The sequence below is a fragment of the Pelodiscus sinensis genome, chromosome 6 (assembly GCF_049634645.1).
Source record: "Pelodiscus sinensis isolate JC-2024 chromosome 6, ASM4963464v1, whole genome shotgun sequence".
NCBI lineage: Eukaryota > Metazoa > Chordata > Testudines > Trionychidae > Pelodiscus > Pelodiscus sinensis.
Window position 1 is genome coordinate 9,134,360 of NC_134716.1, and position 21,627 is coordinate 9,155,986.

The 21,627-nt window shown below is 46.9% G+C and overlaps 1 protein-coding gene across 1 annotated transcript in view; it reads right to left on the minus strand.

The window, feature by feature from the left end:
* Positions 1 to 13,255: 13,255 nt before the first annotated feature.
* KIAA1958 (KIAA1958 ortholog) overlaps positions 13,256 to 21,627 on the minus strand; it is a 128,706-nt gene continuing 120,334 nt past the window's right edge. The window contains exons 4-5 of the mRNA XM_075931888.1: positions 21,342 to 21,514; positions 13,256 to 18,367 (exon numbers count right to left, since the gene is read on the minus strand). Of these exons, the coding sequence (XP_075788003.1) occupies positions 17,555 to 18,367; positions 21,342 to 21,514 (986 nt within the window). The 3' untranslated portion in view covers positions 13,256 to 17,554. The remainder of the gene's footprint in view (positions 18,368 to 21,341; positions 21,515 to 21,627) is intronic.

Consider the following 21,627-nt stretch of genomic DNA (forward strand, 5'->3'; position numbering starts at 1 on the left):
CTTTTGTGGGTGGAAACCAGGAAGGTAACGCCCCAGATTCTTAATACACTTAGCGGTGCTGCTGGTGCTTCATCTTTGGCGGTGCCCAGCATGAAGAGTTAAATATAAAAACCTGCCTGTCTAAAACCTGGCAAAGCAAGGAAATGCAGAATGAGCCTTGTAGAGCCTGATCCAAGACCCCTGATGTCAGTGGAGAGACTCTCCTGAAGTATGATCAGCTGAAAAAGCTACAACACTTTCAGTCATTGCTAAGACGTGGTCTCTAGTTGGAAGTTGTCGTATGCAGGCCCATGGACGAAGGAGGGGGCAGCTGCCCCAGGGCATAGTGATTTAAGGGAACCCGGGGCTCCTGGTCACCACCAGGATTACTGCAGCAACGGTGGCAGCCAGAGGCCTGGGCCCTTTAAATCATTGCCAGAGCCCAAAGGGTGCGCTCTGGGCACGTGCTCTGGGCAGCACTGAAGGGCGGGCAGGCAGTCTGGGGGGAAACTAGCCCCTGCCCCGTCCGCCTGAGCCACCTCCCCTGCCATCTTGCAAGTCCGTCAGCCACACCGATCGTATGCATCGTGATCCCCAGTCATCCCTTTTCCCCTGCACAGAGCACACGTTATCGGGCTTGGCCTCTAGGGTTCTGGGCTAGTTGTGGGGAGGAATCCTCCCCCACAGGCCATGGGGCAGCTGTTCCCTGGTGCTCCAGCAGCTCTTGCCATTCCCCTGCCCTGATGCAGTGGAAGGCAATGGCCACTGTGAGAAGGGGACGATTTGAGCGGTGCTAGGGGCAAAGTGGGTGAATGGCCAGATGATCCAGGCTTACCCAGGTCCAGTGAACCCCTAGGGTGCGATTTGGGACGGCAGAGGCGGTAGCGCTCCCCTTGCTCAGACTGAACTGGGCAACGTAAGGGCACCCCCATCCCATAGCCCTTCAGGGTTGTGAACTCCAGCCCTCTGACCCCACTGCATGCCCCAAGGAAAGCCTGATAACACCAGCTCTGTGCCAGGAGGAGTGAATTCCACCTTCACATTGCCCAGTGCATAGTACTAAGCATGGAACCAATTCAGGATTTCCACTCCCATGCGTGAGAAACAGGGCTGCTTTATAGCACAAATTCACTCTCTGCCACTTCCACTGCAACTGTCCATTACACACTTCCTTATAAAGATCTGGCACTCGGATACAAACACTAAGCCCAGGTCTACACTAGGACCTTAATCCGAAATAACCCCTCCCCCCCCCAAGTTTGAATTAGCAAGCGGCGCGTCCACACTACCACCAAGCCCGTTAGTTTGGAATAGCAGGCCGCGGAACTCGAACTCTATACTCCTGCTTTTCACGAGGAGTAACACTAATTCCAAACTTGTAAGTCTACAATAACGTTAGCGTGGACACGTTGGTGCTGCTAATTGAAACTAATAGGCCTCCGGGAGGCCTCCCGCAGCTCCCCAGAGTGTTTCCTGGGGCTCTGAATCTGAGGTAGCTCTTCCACATTAACGGAGCCTACCTCGGATTAATTTAGTTGCTTCTCTGTAGTGAGGGCACACAAGTTCGAACTTGTTAAAATGGGGAGTCTTTAAGTTGAATTTAGTAATTTTGAAATAATTTCCTAGCGTAAACATGGCCTAAAGGAAATAATCTTTTCTTAAATAACTTTTAAAATAGAACCTCTCCCCTGTCCGCCTTTCTCCCGATGCTTTTTTAAAAATGTATTTCCTGTGAACTATTCCCCTGCTGTGTTGATTTCAAGTAGCAAAAGATAGTATACCTCAGACACTTCCCAATGAATGCAGTGTAGTATAAATTGTAGTTGTTATTCTGACAACCACATAGACTTCAGAAATATTGCTGTAAACAATTACAGTGAGTTACCAAAGCGGCGAGGAGTCCTGTGGCACCTTATAGACTAACTGAAGTGTAGGAGCATAAGCTTTCGTGGGCAAAGACCCACTTCGTCAGATGACGAAGTGGGTCTTTGCCCACGAAAGCTTATGCTCCTACACTTCAGTTAGTCTATAAGGTGCCACAGGACTCCTCGCCGCTTTTGCGGATTCAGACTAACACGGCTACCCCTCTGATAAGTTAGTTACCAATGTATCCTACAGTCCCACAGTAAATAGGTCAACTTTTCAAAACCAAGAATGTTTTTGTGAAGAATTAAGCCACCAATGAGAGTCCCTTATTGGATCTTCCCTCTTTGAGGTAAAACACATTATTTACCCATTAACATTGACTTATCTGTGCCACATAATATTGATGTTTCATGTACAATATTGTGACGGTCTTAAGTTCTTTTGTGTTCAGCTCCAAGTAAAGGATTTGAAAGTGGAAAAAAAAGCCAAAACTCAGAGACGAGACATGAGCCAGGATTTTGTGATGTACATATTCCCATTGCATGTAAAATAAAATGCAGTATTTCACTGTCATTGACTCTGACATGTAGAGCCCACAATTGTGCCATATGGATTTATGAGCCCCATAAGCATCCCATTGCTATCAACAGGACTGGAACTGTTCTTAAAGTTCTGCAAATACTTAAAAAAAAAAAAAAAAAAAAAAAGAGCTCTTAAATTAAATTTCGAAACAAACCACTTTTAAAGGAAAGTGGCCAAAACAAAAATGGCTTTTTTTCTGGCCAACTATTTGTGAATGGGACCAGAATTTACTAATCTTTTCAGTACCATGAAATATGTAGCCACATCTAGCCCCGAAAGGCCATGAAGTAAGGGTATGTCTACATTTGCACCCTCTTTCGAGAGGGTGATGCAAATGAAGACATTCGAATTTGCAAATGAAGGCATTATGGCAATTTCCAAAGTGGCTCCTGGCAAAAAAAAAAGATTGCCCGCCCCTGAGCTAGAGGCATGTACAATTGAGGAGAAGGCTGACTCAAGGGATGCTGTGGATTTTCACACATTCCATTTTCAGTGTAAAATGGGCATAGGGCAAAGAAGAGCTTCTCTTCCACCTGCAGCATGGAGCTTGTGCCTCGCCCCCTCGCATCTGGCTGCCTCTGAGACGGCTGCAAATGCAGACTCATAAATCGGCGAGTGCAGGGAGGGGCGGACGGTGGAGAGCACAATCACTCTAGACTGGTGGCTTTCAAACTTCGGGTTGTGGCCCAGCACTGGGTGGCAGAACGTCAGGCACTGAGTCTCACTGCGGCAGAGGATCAGGTGACCAGTGGGGGTGCGAAGGCAGTTCCCTGCCTGTCCCAGCACCGCAGACTGTGCTGTGCCCTGGAAGTGGCCCGAAACAGCTTTGGCTCCTAGGAGGAGAGGGCTCCGTGCACTGCCCCTTCCCCAAGTACTAGCTCTGAACTCCCATTGGCTGGGAACCTGCTGCTGGCTGCTTCTGGGGTGCAGCACGGACTGTGGTGCCTGGAGAGGCAGGAAGCTGCCTTAGCACCCCTGCTGCACTGCTGACCAGCAGCCGCTCAAGGTAAACCCCTCCTGCCCTTGCTCTGACTGCCACCCCAGCCAGGCCCCCTCTACACCCTAAAGCTGCCATCCTCAGCCTCATCCCGGAGCCCACATGCCACACCCTGGAGCCCACATGCCAGTCAAATTGTGGATGCCACAACTCAACATAATTTTCTCCAACTGGGTTCAGGAGAAAAAAAAAGTTTGAAAACCGCTGGCCTAGGGAGTAGCCAGGCTGTGGCGGATCTCGTCTCATTGCATGCCCATTTCCATAGTGCATGCCATGGATGTTCTGCCTGGCTCAAGGTGTGAGCTATTCTTCTTGGTCACCATTTGTGATGCACCAATACTGCCACCTAGAGGCCAGGAGGCGACTTCTTACCCGACCCCTGTGTTATAGATTTGGAGAAACTCTTCCCAGTTAAGTAGCTTAATGAGCTAATTAAGTATGCTACAAACAGGGCCTGATCCTACCTGGCAATGTAGCCATGACGCCAGCCCACCCTCCCATGGTCCTAGGAGAGCTCCTCTCATTCTTCATGCTGCCGCAAATCCATCTTCTCAAATGTGGCTGCTTATTCGAATGGCCACAGGCATGCTGTTCCCCTGCTGCTAAGCCAATTCAGGGAGAGGTGGAGGATACAGACCGGCACCCCGCATCCAAGAGGGCAACTCATTTTCCTGTAGGTGGGAGCCAGCCAAGTTGCATACACTCCAGGTAGTTCTGTATGGAGCAAGGACCTGGAGCAGATGGGCATGCGGCACTGACTCCTGACTGCTTGTCACCAGTGTGAGAAAGCTGTGTGAGTTCTCCAGTGCAAATCCAAAGGTCTTCCAAAGCTGATGCACAAAGTGCAGGAGCAGGCGGCACCGGGACCGCCCGAGCAACTAGAGTGAGGCAGCCACAAATCTTTATTCCAGATGGCAGATGGTGTCAGGGTCCCTGACTCCTCCTGGACCGTCTGAGTGGACCAGACTTACTCACTGGGTTGTGAGTGTCAGGCGTTAGGAGGAGACAGGCTGTCTGCCGCTATCGATGGTATCACATCTCTGAAGGGGCAGAAAACACTCCCCTGCAAGCACTCTTTAGACCAGTGCTTTTCAGCATTTTCTCTCAGGACCCAGTTGAAGAAAATTGTTGATGCCCACAACTCAGCATAACTAGAATGTAGGCTGCTGGGTGGGGCGGAGGATGAGAGTTTTGGGGCATGCTGCAATTTCATCCACATTTTCATGTGGGCTTCTCCCCCTCACTGATGCATAGTGCTGCAGTGCCCAGGGAAACTGAGGCACAGAAATCACTGCAGAGCAGCACAGGACAGTAGGAATCGCATACAGCACAATCAAGCAAACAGTGAATGCAAAACTAGTGTGAACACACAGGACTACAAGAGTGGACAAAATCCCCCCTCTGTCAGATGACCATAAAAACAACTGCTTGATTCCCAGCACCTGCCATTACAAATTAAGCACTGCACAGACCCAAACCACAAAAGTTCAGGTCTGGTGCAAACTTTCCCCAACGTTTGGACCTAAGGTTTTGGTTGACACTTGTCTCTCCTGAAAGACTAGGATGAGAGTGGGAAAAGAAAAAACCAGAAAGAGAGGGTATTCTGCTGCAGTCTGACCACAACTCCCCTGGGCCGCTTACACACAAGGCCAAAATCAGTTGCAACTCACAGTAGGCTGTCCAGATGTTCATATTCTGAGCACCTTTTGGTTTTAATCAGCAGCTAATGGTTGACACGTCATTCAGCTTCAGAATCAGAGGACTCATTCATGCCATTCAGAGCTACTCCTTCCAGCTCTCTGCAGACTCTGGCAGCCATAGCTACTTTGGCTGGCACTCCTCGCAGCTGTTAAGTGCTGGAGACTCGTTTTTTTTCCCCTAAAGTGCGGACTGAGATTCTGAAGCACCAGCTGATGCACCAACTCAGCACGAGACAGCCCACTGTGGAAATGGCTGACCCTACCTGGCAGCAGTCAGTCAAAGTCTCAGCCAATTCCTGCCAGTTGTCCTTCCCACAGCAGTCCCGAACCTCAGCTCTAAGACTTGCACTACTGGTAGCCATTCTAGGAGGCTGTATTTTTGCCACACGTGTTTCCCTCCTCACTCCATTCTCTCCTCTCTCCCTCTGCAACAACCTTGGCTCCCGACTCCCCTCCACCTACTAATTCGCCTTCCTGGCCACCTGGTGCCAGAGCCCTTATATCCCATCCCTTCCTGCTACCTCAGGCCCTGCTCCAGAAACCTCCTTTGCTCTGTCCCGCCTTATCCCTCCCTCCCCCTCACTACTGTTTGGTTCCCTCCCTGTATAATCAAGATGCCGATTTGGAATGCTCACCCATGAGCAGTCAATAACCACTAGCTATCACCCAGCATATCCCCAAGCAATGGTGGGACCCCATCCCTAATCTGTGTGAGCACGGGTCTGGTATAGAAACCCAGAGAATATTGTGATACAGGGCAACGGTGCCCATTCATCAACCTGACCTCCCCAGGGCCAGTGCTGAATGCCCCTGAACGCAAGCCATGGTCGGTTTAAACCTGTCTCAGTGCACCCCAGTGTGAAGTAATGACACGGACCATTGCATCAAAGAGCAGACTCAACAGGAAATGAGCTCCACCCACTGACTGACTAAGCCATCAGCAAAGGCCTCCCTTCTTAAGGCTGCAGTTCATGTAGCCCACAAGGCAAGGCCTTGACTCAAAGCTCTGAGTGACTTAAGAATGAAGCCTTCCGCCATCAGGAAAACGGGGAGGGAGGAGTGGGTAGGTGGGTTTTGTACAGGGACACAGAAGAACCCTACTGGTTAAAGCTATGGACTCTCTCTCAGCAAGAGCAGAATTCTGTCTCTAATCACCGCCCTGCGGTGCCCACTTTCCCCTTGAGCCGCTCTGGAATATACAGATAACCTGTTGTTTAAGCCATTCACAGATTTACTCAATAATCACGTCGAACCATTCAACGAGCAGCCAGACTGGGTCAGACCAAAGGCCTGTTTAACCCAGTGTCCTATCTGCCGACAGCAGCCAATACCAGGTGCTCCTGAGGGAATGAACAGAACAGGGAATCTTCGAGTGATCCCTCCCGTCACCCACCTCCAGAGAAAGAGAGGTGAGGACACCATCCCTCCCCATCCTGGCTAGTCGCCCCACGTAGTACCTCTAGCATCTAGCTAACCCCTTTCAATACGAGGGGAGGAACTGAAAGAAACCTGGAACCTATAAGGATGCTTCAAACCCGCAGATGATATTGGGTGTCCTACCTCACCTCTTCTGCCCTTCCCCTCCAGAAGGGTGAGTGTTTGTGATGGAGGCTGGCCTGTGGAGAGGACTCCTCTCCTGACAGCCCCACAGACTCTCACTTTCCCACCCGGCCTGGCTAGGTCCAGCTCCTCTCCTTTAGTCAGAGCCTGCTTTGGATTAATTGCCTTTGGCTGTTTTAAATGCCCTGAATTAGAGCTGACTCCACCCTGAGACAACTCTCTAGCTGTTGCCAAACTTCCAGCACTTTCGACTAGGCTGTTGTGCACCACTGTGCAGCACGTTCTTTCACCGCTACGGGGTGCAGGCTCTTGCAGTCACCTCCCCCCACTGGGGAGATTAGCCTGAGCAACAGCACACCCTGCCCAGATAGCCCAGTCAGACCAAACACAAATATCCCAGTTGCTGTGAATGACAAAGGCAGACACAGAAGGGATTCTACTCACCAGCGGGGCGCCTCCTAGTGGCTGGTCAGAGCAGGAGCACTCCCTCAGCCCCCTTCCACTGGTTGCTCACGGTGTGGCCCCTCGCTCCCTCCTGACTCTGCCCTCCCGCCCGGTCACTTTCAGGGTAACAAGGTCCCACTGGACAAGCTGTCCAGATACCACCTCAGTCATCTGTCCCGTATCTCCAACTCCTTTGCCACTCCAGTGGCTGGAAGGGTAACCCAGGCCTGCCCTCGGGATCTTTCCAGGATCCGGCCCTGTGGCCAGCAATCCCAGTCCACACACTATCAGATCCCATTTCTGTTTCTCTGCACTTCTTCTTACCACCTTCTCTCTGGGCTTACCTCAGGAGAGTCCTCTGCTTCCCAGGGCTCCTCCACCTTTCTCACTCTCTTGCCCAGCTTCCAGTTCAGGGCAAGACCCCAGGACTGCCTTTCCCTCAGATCTCCTCCTTACTCTTAACCACCTCTAGGCAGTGCCTGCAGACGTCCTCTCTGCAACTTCTTACTACATTAGCTCCCTGGCTAATACTAACCACTCCCTGCTCACCTGGGCTTTCTGCTCAGTTAAGCCTGGTTCTGCCTGCAGGTGCAGCCAAGTACCCTAACTGGCCGCCCAGGCCCAGATTAACCCCTTCCCGGCCTGTTTGGAACACAAAGCCCATCACAGGCAGTGTCTTGCCTGTGCAAATTGATTAACAACTTGCTCAGCGCTTTCTTTTGTCCCATAGGAAGCACCAACAGTGCTACAACCCACAGTTCAGGGCTCCTGGGCCCCTACAGATGTGATCTCTGGCAGGGAAGTGAGAGACCAGGTGGTCCACGTTTTTTTCCTGTGCTCCCTTTCAGAGATTCCTATTTCATGCGCAGCCCCCTCTTTCCAAGGAGTGGTGCTCAGTACCCCTGGGGGCCAGGGCTGGGACGGAGGGGTGCCTGGGACCCCCAGGAGGAAGTGAGGGAGTGCTCACGCCATGGCAACTGAAGCCGCCCACTCTCTGCAGCAGTTGAGCAGTGTCAGCTGCCAGGACCTGTCTCCCTGCCCATCTCACTCCCTACTCTGGGGACACTCCCCGTGCGGCCTCAGACTCCCCACTCACGCCCAGCAGAGGAGGATGATTCCGGTTGCTCTCTGTTGCAGAGGGGGAGCAAGACAGGCAGGGAGCCTGGTCTGGGGTAGCCGGGACCACTGACATGGAGTCCCATCCCTTTTCCCTGCTGGACAGGGTCCGTGCTTGATCCCAGCCCTCCAGCAAGGCCCATCAGTCTTCATTCCCCACCCGATAACCGAGTCTTACCCATCCAGAGGGGGGGTACCCTGCACTTAGGGAACCTCTGCCTTACATCTTCTGCATCACAAATAGGCACAGACCCTGCAGCCCTCCGGTCTGCCCAGTGGCTAATGGGGAAGGGGCTGACCATGTCAGACCTCACTCTCTCTAGTCACTAGTGTAGAACCTGCATTCACCAAGCCCGTAATCCCACTGTTGCACCCGGACTTGCAGAGGACTCATTCCAGGGCTGCCCAGAGAGTTTACTCACATCCGGCTGGGGTAGAATAGGTCCCCGACAAGCTGCTGTGTGGGCCCTGTAGCATCCTGTTCAGGGATCCAACACAGGTCGGCATCTTCAGAAAGATGAGCAGCTTCAGGCAAGATTTTCAGCAGCATTAAAAAGCGGTTGATAACTGACTCGGTGCCAGAGTCACTAGGACACCAATGTCCTTGGCTCTGTGTGCCCAGCTGGTTCCCTGGTTTTATGCCTTCGAGCTGCGCTCCCCTAGACACTAAGCTGTGTGTTCTCAAAATGCTTTTGTATCTCTGCAGAGCTGTTATACCTTTGCAGGCTCACACACAACACCCCCATGGACAAAGCCAAAGGCAAAATCTGGCTTGCAGCCCTTGTACAGACAGACAAGCAATGATCCAGGCTTTAGCTCAATGGCTTTGATGACGCCTTCACCATAAGACCGTTAACTTTTTTTTTTTATTTTCGCCCATCTGGATAGCGGGATTAAGTGGCATGTTCCAAAACTGAAGCACACCTTCTTGCAAACCTGCTCATCTGTAGAAATGTGCAGAAATAGGTTATAGATATAAATGAATACACATATCAGGAGTCAGTATATGAGCAGAAGAGAGAAATCAAAGAAAATACAAGAAAATCATTTGTGATGTTAATTGGTTGCTTGTGCTCTGAAGTAGGACTGGGAAGATTTCCAGTGCATTAAAGCAGAAAGCAATGTCTAGGTCACTTTCTATATATTTTGTAAAATACACATGACGCAAATAGAAGCATTAGAATATTTTAGGTCAATATGCTAGGAGTGTTTAAAAAACCCTCCATGTATTAAATATATTTATTCCTTAAAAAAATCAGTGTTACTAACTATAGTATTTGAAGCTATCTGTCACCTTGACTCTTACATTGTATTGAGAGAAAGTGAGAGACACAGAGGATGTGTCTTGACTGCAGGGTTTTTTTTGAAAAAAGTAGCCTTTTTTCGAAAAAACTTCACCTGCGTCTAGACTACAGCCATGTTCTTTCAAAATTAAATAGAAAGAATGCGGCTTTTCTTTCGATGGCGGTACTCCTCATTTCACGAGGAAGAACGCCTTTTTTCGAAAGTGCTCTTTCAAAAAAAGGTGTTCTTGAATGCAAACAGGGCTTTTTCGAAAGAGAGCATCCAGACTGCGTGGGTGCTCTTTTTCGAAAAAGCGACTCGCTTTTTCGAAAGAAGAGGTTGCAGTCTAGATGCTCTTTTTCGAAAGAAGCTTTTTTTAAAGTATCTTTTGAAAAAGCCTCTTTCGAAAGAGGCTCGCAGTCTAGACGTAGCCAGAGAGAAAAAGAGTCAGACAGAAAACAAGTACCAGGGATTGGGAGGAGGGCAGTGATGTGTGCATGGAAATTCTTCCTTGCATCATGGAATATCTGTGAAAAAGAAGATAAATGTGCTTCAGAAAGAAAATGATAAACTACTCTGTGTTTTATTACTAGATTGAAAGGCAACGTCTGAGTGTTACTGAAAATAAATTGTATGTTAAATTCTTCCTGTAACTGTCATTTCCAATCAGCCAGGATATCCGGATTGGAGGATTTGAAAGATGTTGTTCAAATAGAATGTTTGGAAAATTGACCCCCCCCCTCTGCTACTGTGATTGACGGGGAGATTCAGCCAATCAGCGAAATGCTCTTTTTCCATATTGCCAGTTACTTATTAATTTTTATAACAAACTTTTTATTACTCTCACCTAATTTATCTCTGGTTAACACCACTTAAATCAATGTCAAAATCTCCTGGCAACCCAGCTCCTTCCCCACATTTGCTACCCTTCTAACCTGCTCTGCATTCATTTCCTTCTGCTTACATCAAACAGCATTTACTCCATTATACTGTCTTATACAATGAACTTAGACGTTGTTACTTCTGGCTCTTGGTGACAGGTACACGTGAGTATATGTACCCCCCGCACACACATTTCCACATGTCTAGGGAGCTGGTATGTTGTTAATAACTTGTATGAGGACTCATTGCCACACAGAAGGCTTTGAGTTGTCTAACAGCAGAGTATTTTTTAGAGAATCTAAATAAGGCATAATAGAGACTATCTGGGTGAGGTGATATCTTTTATTGGACCAACTTCTCGTGGTGGAAGGGACAAACTTTTGAGATTCACGGAGCTTTTCTTCAGGACTGGAGAAGATATCCAGATTGCTCTGGGAAGTGTGTCCTTGGTCCAATAAAAGCTATCACCTCACTCTCCTTGTCTCTCTCCTCAATTGGACTCAACACGGCTACAACAACATTGCAAATAAATAATAATAAACAAGAAGGATTAAAATTAGCATTCTGAGTGTCTAAAAGGCTGCCAAACAACAAAAAGCTTTCTTAATTAAACGGACAGGATTTCTTAAATTAACTTGAAAAAACAAGTTGCTGGAACAAAACTAAAAACACTGGTTCGCTTTAATCTAGACCCAGGGGAGTCACTACACCGACCCAGATGCTTTCCTGGCATCATGTCCTTGCATGTCCAACCACCAAAAGGACACTCTTTAAAAAGGAAACACTGTGCAGAGACAAACACACGTCTGGAATAGAGATAGTGCTCTAATCTGCATAACATACATGTTGACCTAGTGCCTTGGCACTGAGGAACTTAAAAGCCCCTGGACTTTGTCATCAGGATTCAGGATTCCCAGAACATGCTGCTGCAAAGGAAGTTCTGCTAGTAAACCCAGATCTCTTGACTATAAAGCACTTAGGTCTATCATCCCAGCTTGATTAGGAGTTTAATGCACATAACTCCGAAATGGGAGTAATTCCCAGCCTTGCCAAGACTTTACTGCATTTGGATATCTTGGTGTTGGTGGGCCCTACTTGAGACACTTGAGAAGGGCCTGAATAAACTCTCTGAAAACAGGGAGGTGGGTTGTTAGAATTGCTGGGCCCTTGGATAAGGTGGGGGAAGGGGGTGGCTCTGTTTCCAGAAGGGGTGTGGCCTCAGGTAAAAGGGGCAGGGCTTGGGCCACCAGCACTCAGTGCTGCATTGCGCCACGCCCTCTCAGCCACCCCTCAGTGCTGCACGGGGCTCCCGCGAGGATTTAAAGGGCTGCAGGAGCAGCAATGGCAGCCAGGAACCCTGGGCCCTTTGGAATTGCCAAGCTCCAGGGCAGCTGTCCACTTCGCCCTCCTCCCATCTGCAGGCCTCTCGGAAAAATCAGACCCCCAAGATGATCACCCAAGACACAGGGCTCTTGCTAGTCACTTATGATCTTTGAAATCCGTCACCACGGTGCCCAACACATCAAGAGCAGGACACAGCCCTTAGGAAACGAAGACGATCGATTTGGAAGAGGGCAAACTAAAAAAAAATAATCACTGAACAAATGAACCTTGTTCATCTCCTTTTTAAAGCAGAGCATTGTGCAGTGGCCCTGGTTCAAAAGTCAGCATTTGCCACCTGTGGGGATACAGCGATAGAAGAGGAATTTTAATGGCAACTTTTCCATAGGGAATCACATGAAATATACATTGAAGGTCTTTCTGTCTGACTTTCTGAAGGGCGTCTACATTAGCAGCATTCTGAACAAGCACAGAGCAGAACCCAGAATATGAGCAAGCGAGCCCTTTGGAAACCTAAAACGCATTCCCCTGTATGCGGTGACAGCACAAAGCTGACCAGAAACCAGCCTAACAGGCCACTGGGGTTTCCTGTTTTGGGCGGGAAAGTGAGTATGGCCTGGTTGCCTCTGTGCCCCATGATCTCTGGCTGCTGGAAGGGCCAAATGGGGCTCTCAGCACCCAGGATAAATTGAAGTGGCTGCAAGCACCTTAATCGGTGCCAGGGACGGGCCCAGCATCCGAGCGGCCTCAGGAAGGAGTGTGGTGAAAAGCCACCTTCCCCCCACTCCATTTGTGCTGGGCGCTCCTTGCCACAGCTCGGCACCAGCACCACAGTCTCCCAAGGAACAGAGCTTTTGGGCAGTAACTTCACCCGTGGCCTGCTCCGCATTCCTTGCTCTGGCACAGCGCCCAGCTCTGGGGCTTTCACAAACACCAGCAGATGCACAAATGCAGCTTGTCGCTATTTGGGTTCTATGTGTGGCCCACAAGACACTTTGTTTACCGTTGCCCATGTGCAGGGTTGCCAGATCCTGCTGGTTTTCAGCCACTTAGGTTTTTTCCTACTAGTGTTAGTAAAATGATACACATGTCAAGCCAGGGCACGGGAAATGAGGTGGATGCTGATGGCACACAACAGTGACTGTGAGAGCCGTGCACTCCCGCTGCATCCAATCAAAGCACTGCTGTTCCATCAGCACTGCCCCCACACATGCTAGGTACCCAAGTGCAGTTAGCAAAACTGCCCTATCCTGGGAGCCTGTCTTGGTTACAACAATCTTGTGGCCCACTGAGATGAAGGGCCACTCATGCAACCCCCTCACTAGCCTAGGTTGTCCCTCACTGATCTAATATGAGTTTGGACTCACAATATGTAGGGTTGCCAGGTGTCCAGTATTGGCCCGGACACTCTGGTATCTGCCTGGACAGTCCAGTAAAAAAAAAACAAACAGAAAATACTGGACATGTAAAATGGGACATTCCTCCCCTGCCGTGTCTGGGAGGGGGTGGAGGAGCATGGAGCATAGAGATTTCAAGGTGCAGTAGTGACTCTTTTTTTGTGTTCATTTTTTTTTCCTCAGCCAATTTTTTTCCCCCACCATGTTCGGTATTTTTTGTGAAAGTATCTGGCAACACTATCAACATGGAAAAATTAAATTGCAGTCCCCTCTGATACCATCTTAGTACTTCCATTTATTCCTGCTTTTGGTCTAGAATGATACTAATTTGCTGCTACACTCTGGCCTGAAATTCTTTGGGAAGTGTAACTTTGTGAATGCAGAAGAAATGCAAGAGTGACAGCATGGCCCAGGGGATAAGGCACTAGATTGTGACTCCAGAGACCTGGATTTTATTCCTCCTGATCTGTGGTCTGACCTTGTGGAAGTCAGTTCCAATCTCTGTGCCTTTTAAACTTCTCATTTCTTGTCTATTTCAATTGCAAGCCATTTGCAACATGGACAATGTATGGGCACTGCCCAGCATCCTGTAGCCCCAATCTCATATGAGGCCTCTATACACCACTATAACACAAATAACAATAACCTGAGCCTATATTTGATACTTTTAAAAATTAAATTTATTTGAATCAGTAACAGTGGCTCCAGTATCATTAATTCTAAAGGTTAAAAGACAAAATGAAAATCTTTTACGGACTGTACCACAGAGAAACTTTAGGGAATAAGCAAATAATTTTTTAAAATTGATTATAAACTATCAAAAGAAAAAACCCCTAGAGATTCTGCTTAAACACCCCTAGAGATTCTGAAATATTTAGTCACTTTTCAGATTTTGCAAAGATGAATATTGCTTTTATTTCAGAGCAAATACTGATAATAAATCAGAACAGAGCCACAAAACTGTCTAACATAAGAACATAAAAAAAGACATTGTTAAACAAGATCAAGACAGATTTTCCTTCACAAAAGCATTAGGTAATTTTTTTTTCAGTTCATAGGGTAGCGTTTTCTCACACAATCTCTAGAAAAAGCTTAGTGGTACACAGGGGCATTATGGGTGAAGTTCTCTGAAGTGTCAGGTATCAGATGGATAGGCTAAAGGCAGGATAACACGCTGGGTGATTCACTGCCAGTTTGAGCTTATATGGCCTTCACTGCTCTGTTTGCTTTTCAAATGTAGATAATACCAAAGTTTGCAAAACACAAAAAGCTTATCTTCACTGCTAGCAGATCAGAAACAGGATAAATACTTTCCTTGGATAATACAGGTTCACATGGTAGGACAGAGGAACATCATTTAATTCAAATTATGGCTATTAATGCCATGAGTTTTGTATGAGTGTGTGGGGAGGGAGAAATCTATACTAGTACTAAAAAAAATTATTAGCACTAATCACTTTCAAAGCAAAGAAGTAGGATTTTTCCTTATCAGATAATACTTGTGAATTAGTTTCTCTTGATGGAGAGAGTTCTAGAACACAGTAATGAAATGCAATTTTTCTGTCCCAAGGGAGTTCTGAAGAGAATTAACAAAATGTTAACCAAATTCTGCTATAAGCAGTCACATTTAGCTCAGTGCAAATATTCAGCCTTATCCACTAATGGGCAAAGAAACTGGTGTTCAGTTATAACTAACGCAGATTTTAAATTAAGCAAAGAACTGAAGAACAAAAGCTTCCATTCCACTAATGCAACTAGACTGCACAGGTGAGAGTTTCCAAGGCAAAAAGGAGAATTAGGTGAAAGTCAATGGGAACCTACTGTCCCTTTGTGCAATTGGAAATCTCTCCCCTAATACTTTTAATAGTGACGCTTTCTCCCAGTGCCTGATCCTGGAAATTGCAGAGCAACATCAGCTCTCAAGGGAGCTGCAGAAGTGCAGTATCTTTGAAGATTAGGCCACCGAGTTAGGTGCTGGTTGTGGATTGAAAAGCTGGACTTTACACACCTAGATTTGAAAACTTTGCCATTAAAACTGACATTTCCAAGAGTAAATTCTTCAGCCCTGCCCTGAACCTTGGGGTACCATTTCTATCTGGGCAGAGGTGTACTATGCTACTAATCTGTCAGTATTTTGCACTGACTGTGTAGAGGCGCAATTGACTGCACAAAAGGTGCAAGGTGGATATGAGAGCCAAAAACAACAAAACAAAACAAAAAACTCTTTCAAAGGAAAAATAACCCTACTATATAAATAGAGCGTTTGCTTTTTCCAGTAATGTCCAGCTATTTGCTATAATGCCTTTGTGATGCTACAGCGTAACTGCATATACAGTCACTTACGGGCCAGACTCCTACATGAAGATTAGCTTCAGAGAACTGACAAAACTGAAATTCCCTTTCCCAGAGTCAGCCAAATAAAAGAGAATGATGTAAACTCAGAAGAGGTACAGTGTTTAGAGAAATGCAGGTTTTCTTTTAGACATCAGCACCAACAGTACTCCGAAATATACATCACGCTACATTGTATACGTCTCTGAAAGAAAAACAGCGTAACCAAAGGTCCTAACAGCTCTCCCACTACATTTACTAGGAATCTGATCATGACTAGTCATGAACATCTTCAACTCGCCCTGCAGACTAGTGGGAGTGAAGGGTACTTGGGCCCTACAGGATCAGGTCCTTAGTAAGGAACAGAAGGAGGAAAATAAGCTACACTGCTTATGACAAATATTTCCCTTGCTAACGCTGCTCTAGCTTTCCTGATCCAGTGAATGACTTTCTTAAAACTAAAACAACATTTAATGCTGTGCGCACACATTTAAAATACAAAAGTAAAACTATATTTTAGAACTCATGGATAATTAACATACTAGAAATCAAGTTCTTGCTAGAAATGTACTAGCAACGTGAGGGTGAATCTTCCAAAAATAAAGCCAGATTTTTTTTTTTTACTATTTGTATTCACGTAACTATAGGTCTTGAGCTATGATTTAAAGGCGTAACACAATCTTGGTATACAAATGCTTCTGTCATTTGCTTGATATGTCCCCTGATTCCATAATAATGTCACAGCTTTGTGATATATTGGAAGATGACAGCCGGATCATTTGTATTAGAACAATGAGCCATGCATGGTAAAACTCCGACTTCCCTAAAATAGGTGCAGGTCTTCCATGATGTATCTTCTTATGACATAAGGACTCGCTAAGCCTCCCATTTCAGTCCATAGGGATCTTCCCATTGACTTTAATGGCAGCTGGATTGAACCCTGAAAGTTTAGACCAAAATTTTACAAAAATGACTAGTGATTTTGAGTGTTTGGGTGCCCAACTTGAGACAATTTAAAGGAACCTGACTTTCAGACAATGCTGAGTAAGCATCCTCTGAAATCAGATCCTTTTGGGGGTCTCAAAAGCAGGGCACCCAAAATCACTAGTTGGCATTTTCTAAGAATGAAGACTTAACTTTATAAATGAATGTCTGAAAAAGCTGTCCTCAGATGATGCTGTAACCATGTTTGTTTGTTGTTCAATAAATCCAGGAATCACCACTAGCAATATTTACAGATCCAGTGTAAATTGCTGTATATTGGAAAAATATCCATCTTCATGGTATGAAACCCAGATGGGAAAAATCTAAGAACGGTTCACAAGAAAATAACCTTTGTATGGTAACTATGAAATAAAACATAGGCACTTCTGCTTCAAGAGTTACCAGTCTTTGATAATAGCTCCCTTCATCCAAGCCCGACTTGGGAGAAAAACCCACGATCGCACAGGTCACCCACTGCGTGGGACATATAGTTCTCAAAAGCTTGTTTGTACATGAATCTGACTTCATAAAATTGCCCCAGCTGACAATGGAGAGCAGGTGACAACCACCACAGAGAGCTGCCATAAGCAGGATCTTCCCTGACGTCACGTTGCTTACTTGTCCAAAGTAGGCTCTATCCATCAACCAAACAAAAAACAATATTTCCCCAGGAAATAGTTAATGTATCTGCCAATCTCTCTTTCCAGTTCTGAAAATTATTATTCAATAGCAACTTACTTTTTTCACAATGTACTAAAGCTACTGACCTACTGGGAGTTTTATTTCTGGACCAATTTAACGTGGTAGCTGTTGAGAAAAACCTGTGCTAAAAGGCACTGTAATTAACTGATTTCCTCACTCTTGTAGTATTCTTGTATATGCTGCAGTATATTGTCTCCGTAATAGAATATATATTAACATTCATTTGGAAAAGAGCTCATTTTTTTCTCAGTAGCAGCTGCTTCAATCAGGATCAAAGCGAGTTGTTAGCAGGTCAGCATCTTTCTGATGTCTATAGAGATCTGGCTACTGAAAGAAGTCCCCTTCTTGTCCAACTGACTGAACAAATGGATGGCGTTGGAACACGGATGTCAGACTTGTTGATAGGAGTTCAGAGAGCCAAACTTTCTGGAAGCCTGAGTGAATGAAACAAAAGTGAAGTTTTCACAGTGGTCAAGTTTGACTTTTTTAGCCAGCTTTGGGACAACCCCCCTCAGGGAGCGGAGACCCATCCTTTGTTCCTCGTACCACACGTTTCCCATGCCGCTAATCTCCTTCCGGGCAGTCAGGTAGAAAGGAGACTTGGCTTCCATCTGGGTTGGGGGCCGGTGGATGTACATGTACTTATAAAGGAGGCAGTAGGGACACAACTTGTGTCCTTTGGAGTGCTCGTGGTATATCTGGCCATAACACACTTTGTTGGAGCTCACCCTGTGTTCTCGTTTTACACTGTCTGTTCGGGCAAAAAAGGGCCTGTTTTGCGAATCTTTGAGTAGTTCAATGTCCCCGTACATTAAGTCTGCATGCTCCTGCAAAGTCCTCATGTTGAGGTACTGGCTGTTGTATTTCACCACAGTGGACAGTAGAGCAACTGGACTCTCATCACCCAAGCATCCCGTTCTCCACATCTCTTCTTCATCGGACAGGGAGAAGTAAACAATGTTGCGAGAGCGAGCGCCAGACATCCCAGCCTTGCTGAGCACCCGGAGTTTCTCCTTCAGCTTTTTGGTGGAGGAAGTGAAGGTGCTGCTGGTGATGGAAAATCCCACCCCAGCATTCTTCAAAATCCGGTCCAGGCCTCGGCGGATAGCATGCAGGGACGTGGCTAGGAAGTCTGATCCATCTGTTTTCTTCACAGTAATGTAGAAGTCCTCAAGGAGTTCATTCAGCTTCATAGCTGGGATCTGCAACAAGCAAAATACGAACGTCAGTGTTACTATATCCATGGGATTGAATTCTTTATCAGTGACAGGCCTGCACTGATAAGTTTGGATCGAGAGCCAAATTTTCCCAAACAGCAGTGACATTCCCATCTAGGCTATAGGTCTGAGCCATTGACCAGCAGAGAACTTCAGTTCTGGAGCTAGATCCAGATTCAAACTTCTCCAAAGCGTAGCGCTCGTTGGATCCAGAGCTGTGGTATAGGCCCATTTCTATTCTCTAGCTGTCAAGACAGCCTGCTTCTGGACAATAAAACATGCTACTAAGTGGGAAGAACCAAGTTCAAGATCATTTTTACACTCTGCACAGAAGGGTGCAAGATACAACATGCTCCTGTCTTCCCGACACACATGGAGTAACTTTGCTGTTTTGGAAGAGGAAGGGTGCGTATTTGCATCACTACAAAGAGAATACAAAGCTATAGAAGCTGTACAAATAGGAATGGGAAATGAGGCTATGTGGAGAAAAAAAGGTGGCATAGAATAAAAAAGTGGAGGTCCTTAGCACTGCCCTGCTAGGGAGCTTTGGGGAGATGAGGACCTCGTCGGTATTAGGGCACCAGGATTAATGTGAGGTGAGAGAGCTGACAGGTTCTGATGTTTAGGGCCTTAGGTGATCAGATTACAAGGGTGAAAAATCAGGATGGGGGTGGGGAATAATAGGTGCTTATATAAGACAAAGTCCCAACTATTGGGTCTGTCCTTATAAAATCAAGATATCTGGGTCACCCTATTGAGGCCCCACCTACTACAACACCAGAATGCCAACCCCAGCAACTGAAGCAACAGAAGGTGAAATCTTGGCCACATTCAAGTCAATGGCAGTTTGCAGTATTGCCCTTGACTTCACTGGGATCAGGATTTCACCTGACATGAATATATCCTGATGTTAGAAGCACAGGTGGAACCTCTCTGGTCCTGCAACATCTGTGGTTCGGCATGATGTTAGTTAGCCAGGTGTCCACTTATCACGGGTGTGGCCGAGTTTCCTGCGGTCTCATAAAGTTTGTTTACAGCCACCAGTCCTGGCTCTCAATGTTCTGTGCTGTTATTTAGCTCTAATTTAGCCCTAAACATCTTCTAAGAGCCCAGTAAGCAGTGGAAGTGTTGGTAATGCTGCTAGACAATATGGACCTCACATGGTCCAGCAAATTTTCTGGTTTGACACCAGCCAGGTCCTGAGGGTGCTGCACTAGAGAGGTTTAACCTGTACAATGCCTGCCTTATATTCTACATTTTTCCCTTTCAAGCTCTAGCCACAGAAGTTTTCCAGTCCTCCTTTCCACTGAGATATACTTACAGCCTCTATAAACCTCATAATTAAAGGAAAGCTTTAAGCTGGTTATAATGAGATGCTTGCGATAACAGGCGGGATGGATGTACAATATTGCCTTTGATTCCTAGAGTCACAGAATTACGAAGCATGCAGGGGCCCTTTGTCTGTGATCACAAGCCCTTATCTGGGCCACCATGTGTCATACTTGCAATCAGACTCTGCTAACCTGCCTGCAGAGGGCTGATTCTAGGGCTCTCATTTCCATTTCTGGATTGCAAACACATCTATAAATGATGCAAACAGATGCAAGCCCAAAGGGCAGCTACCTCCTTAAAATGGGCACCTTTGAAACCAAAACCAGACACTCCTGGCCTTACAGGCAGCAGTGGGACAAGCAGTCCTTGGCGTTCTAATGTTCTATCCCATCCTTGGGATGCCATTGACGTGCCTCAGATGCCCAACGCACATTGTCATCCATATCAACAACAGACAAAACCCTCCCCTTAACCAGCCAGCAGGCTGCTGAGACACATCTTCCAGGCGCTCCATTGGATCAGCTGTAAGGCTGTCTCAACTCTGTACCATTGTCCTAGGCAGGCCTGCAGACGGCAGGGGGGAGGGGCAAAAGGGGTAACTGCCCCAGGGGCAGGTGATTCACAAGAGTCCGGGGTTTCCAGCTACTGCTACAACTGCAGAAGCGGTGGTGGCCAGAGCCCCGGGCTCTTTAAATCGCTGCTGGAGCCCCAAGGCTAGCTCCAGCTCCACCCTTTCGACCGAGCTCCCACTCCTTCCAGGTGCACACACCTTACCCAGAGGCCCAAGGAAGCTGTCAGCCCCACTGGCGCTAAGTGCGGGTATCTAAAGTCCCCGTTACCGCTTTGGTCACCGAGTGGATTTTTATCCGTGTTTCAGGGTTATTTTTACTGTTTTCTGTATCACTTCAGACAAGACAACTTCTTCGAGCCCATTCTAGCAGAGCACATGCTTACCTTGAAACATCTAAGTAGAACTACGGACTTAAAGTCAAACACATGCTTAAATGCTTGCACGGCTGGAACCTTATTGCCTGACTCGAAGAGAGAAATAAAGCCCCTTAGATTAAAATATATATATATAAAATGTATATATATTCAAGAAACCCCCGAGTTGCGACCGCCCAAGCTGCAACTCCCCGCACTGACAACTATTTTTTAAAGTGCGGAAGGGTCGAAAATTCCCGACTTACATCCTTGGCCCGTATTTACGACGGTGCACGGTGCCTATTGTCAATGAGGGTTTGAGTTACGATGCCCCCGACTTGCAACGCTTTCCCGGGAACTAATCGCGTCACAAGTGGGGGGTTGCCTGTATATTCTTTGAACAAGGACATGAATATCCTGCCATCTTGGGGCTGCAAGCACAAGGGGTGTGGCCAGGCAAAATAGGGTGTGGCCAGAAGTCCCCTGTACCTAGGCCATCCCAGGCTGCTGGAACAGCTCCAAGGGGCTGGAGGCAACAAGGTGTAAATTAGAGAAGTCTGATTAGACAGGCTTATTCTGGGGACTGGGCTGGCCCCCTAATACTGAGATCATGAAGGTTTCAATTCTCATCTTTGTCTCTCCCATTCGTGCACCAGTCTGACTTGACCAGAGGACTGGTCATTAATGATTTCACCATGTTTACCTTAGTGATGTCCATGTAGTCTTTAAGTCCTTTTGTCATGCACCAGTATCTCCACACGTTTAGAGCATAGAGAGTAGCTTTCGTAGTGTTCGGGCTCACCGCGCTGATACACAGATACTTCAGGTCGTCGTCAAAATTGAAGACAGGAAATTTGTTGAGTTTGGTCGAGTATGCTAGAAAACAAACAAAAATCAAAACAATGAAACCTTGTTAGACTCTTTAATTAGTTGGGCTTACAGCAACTTGGAAGTGTTTACGTGGGCCCAAGTAGAAATAATGAGAAATG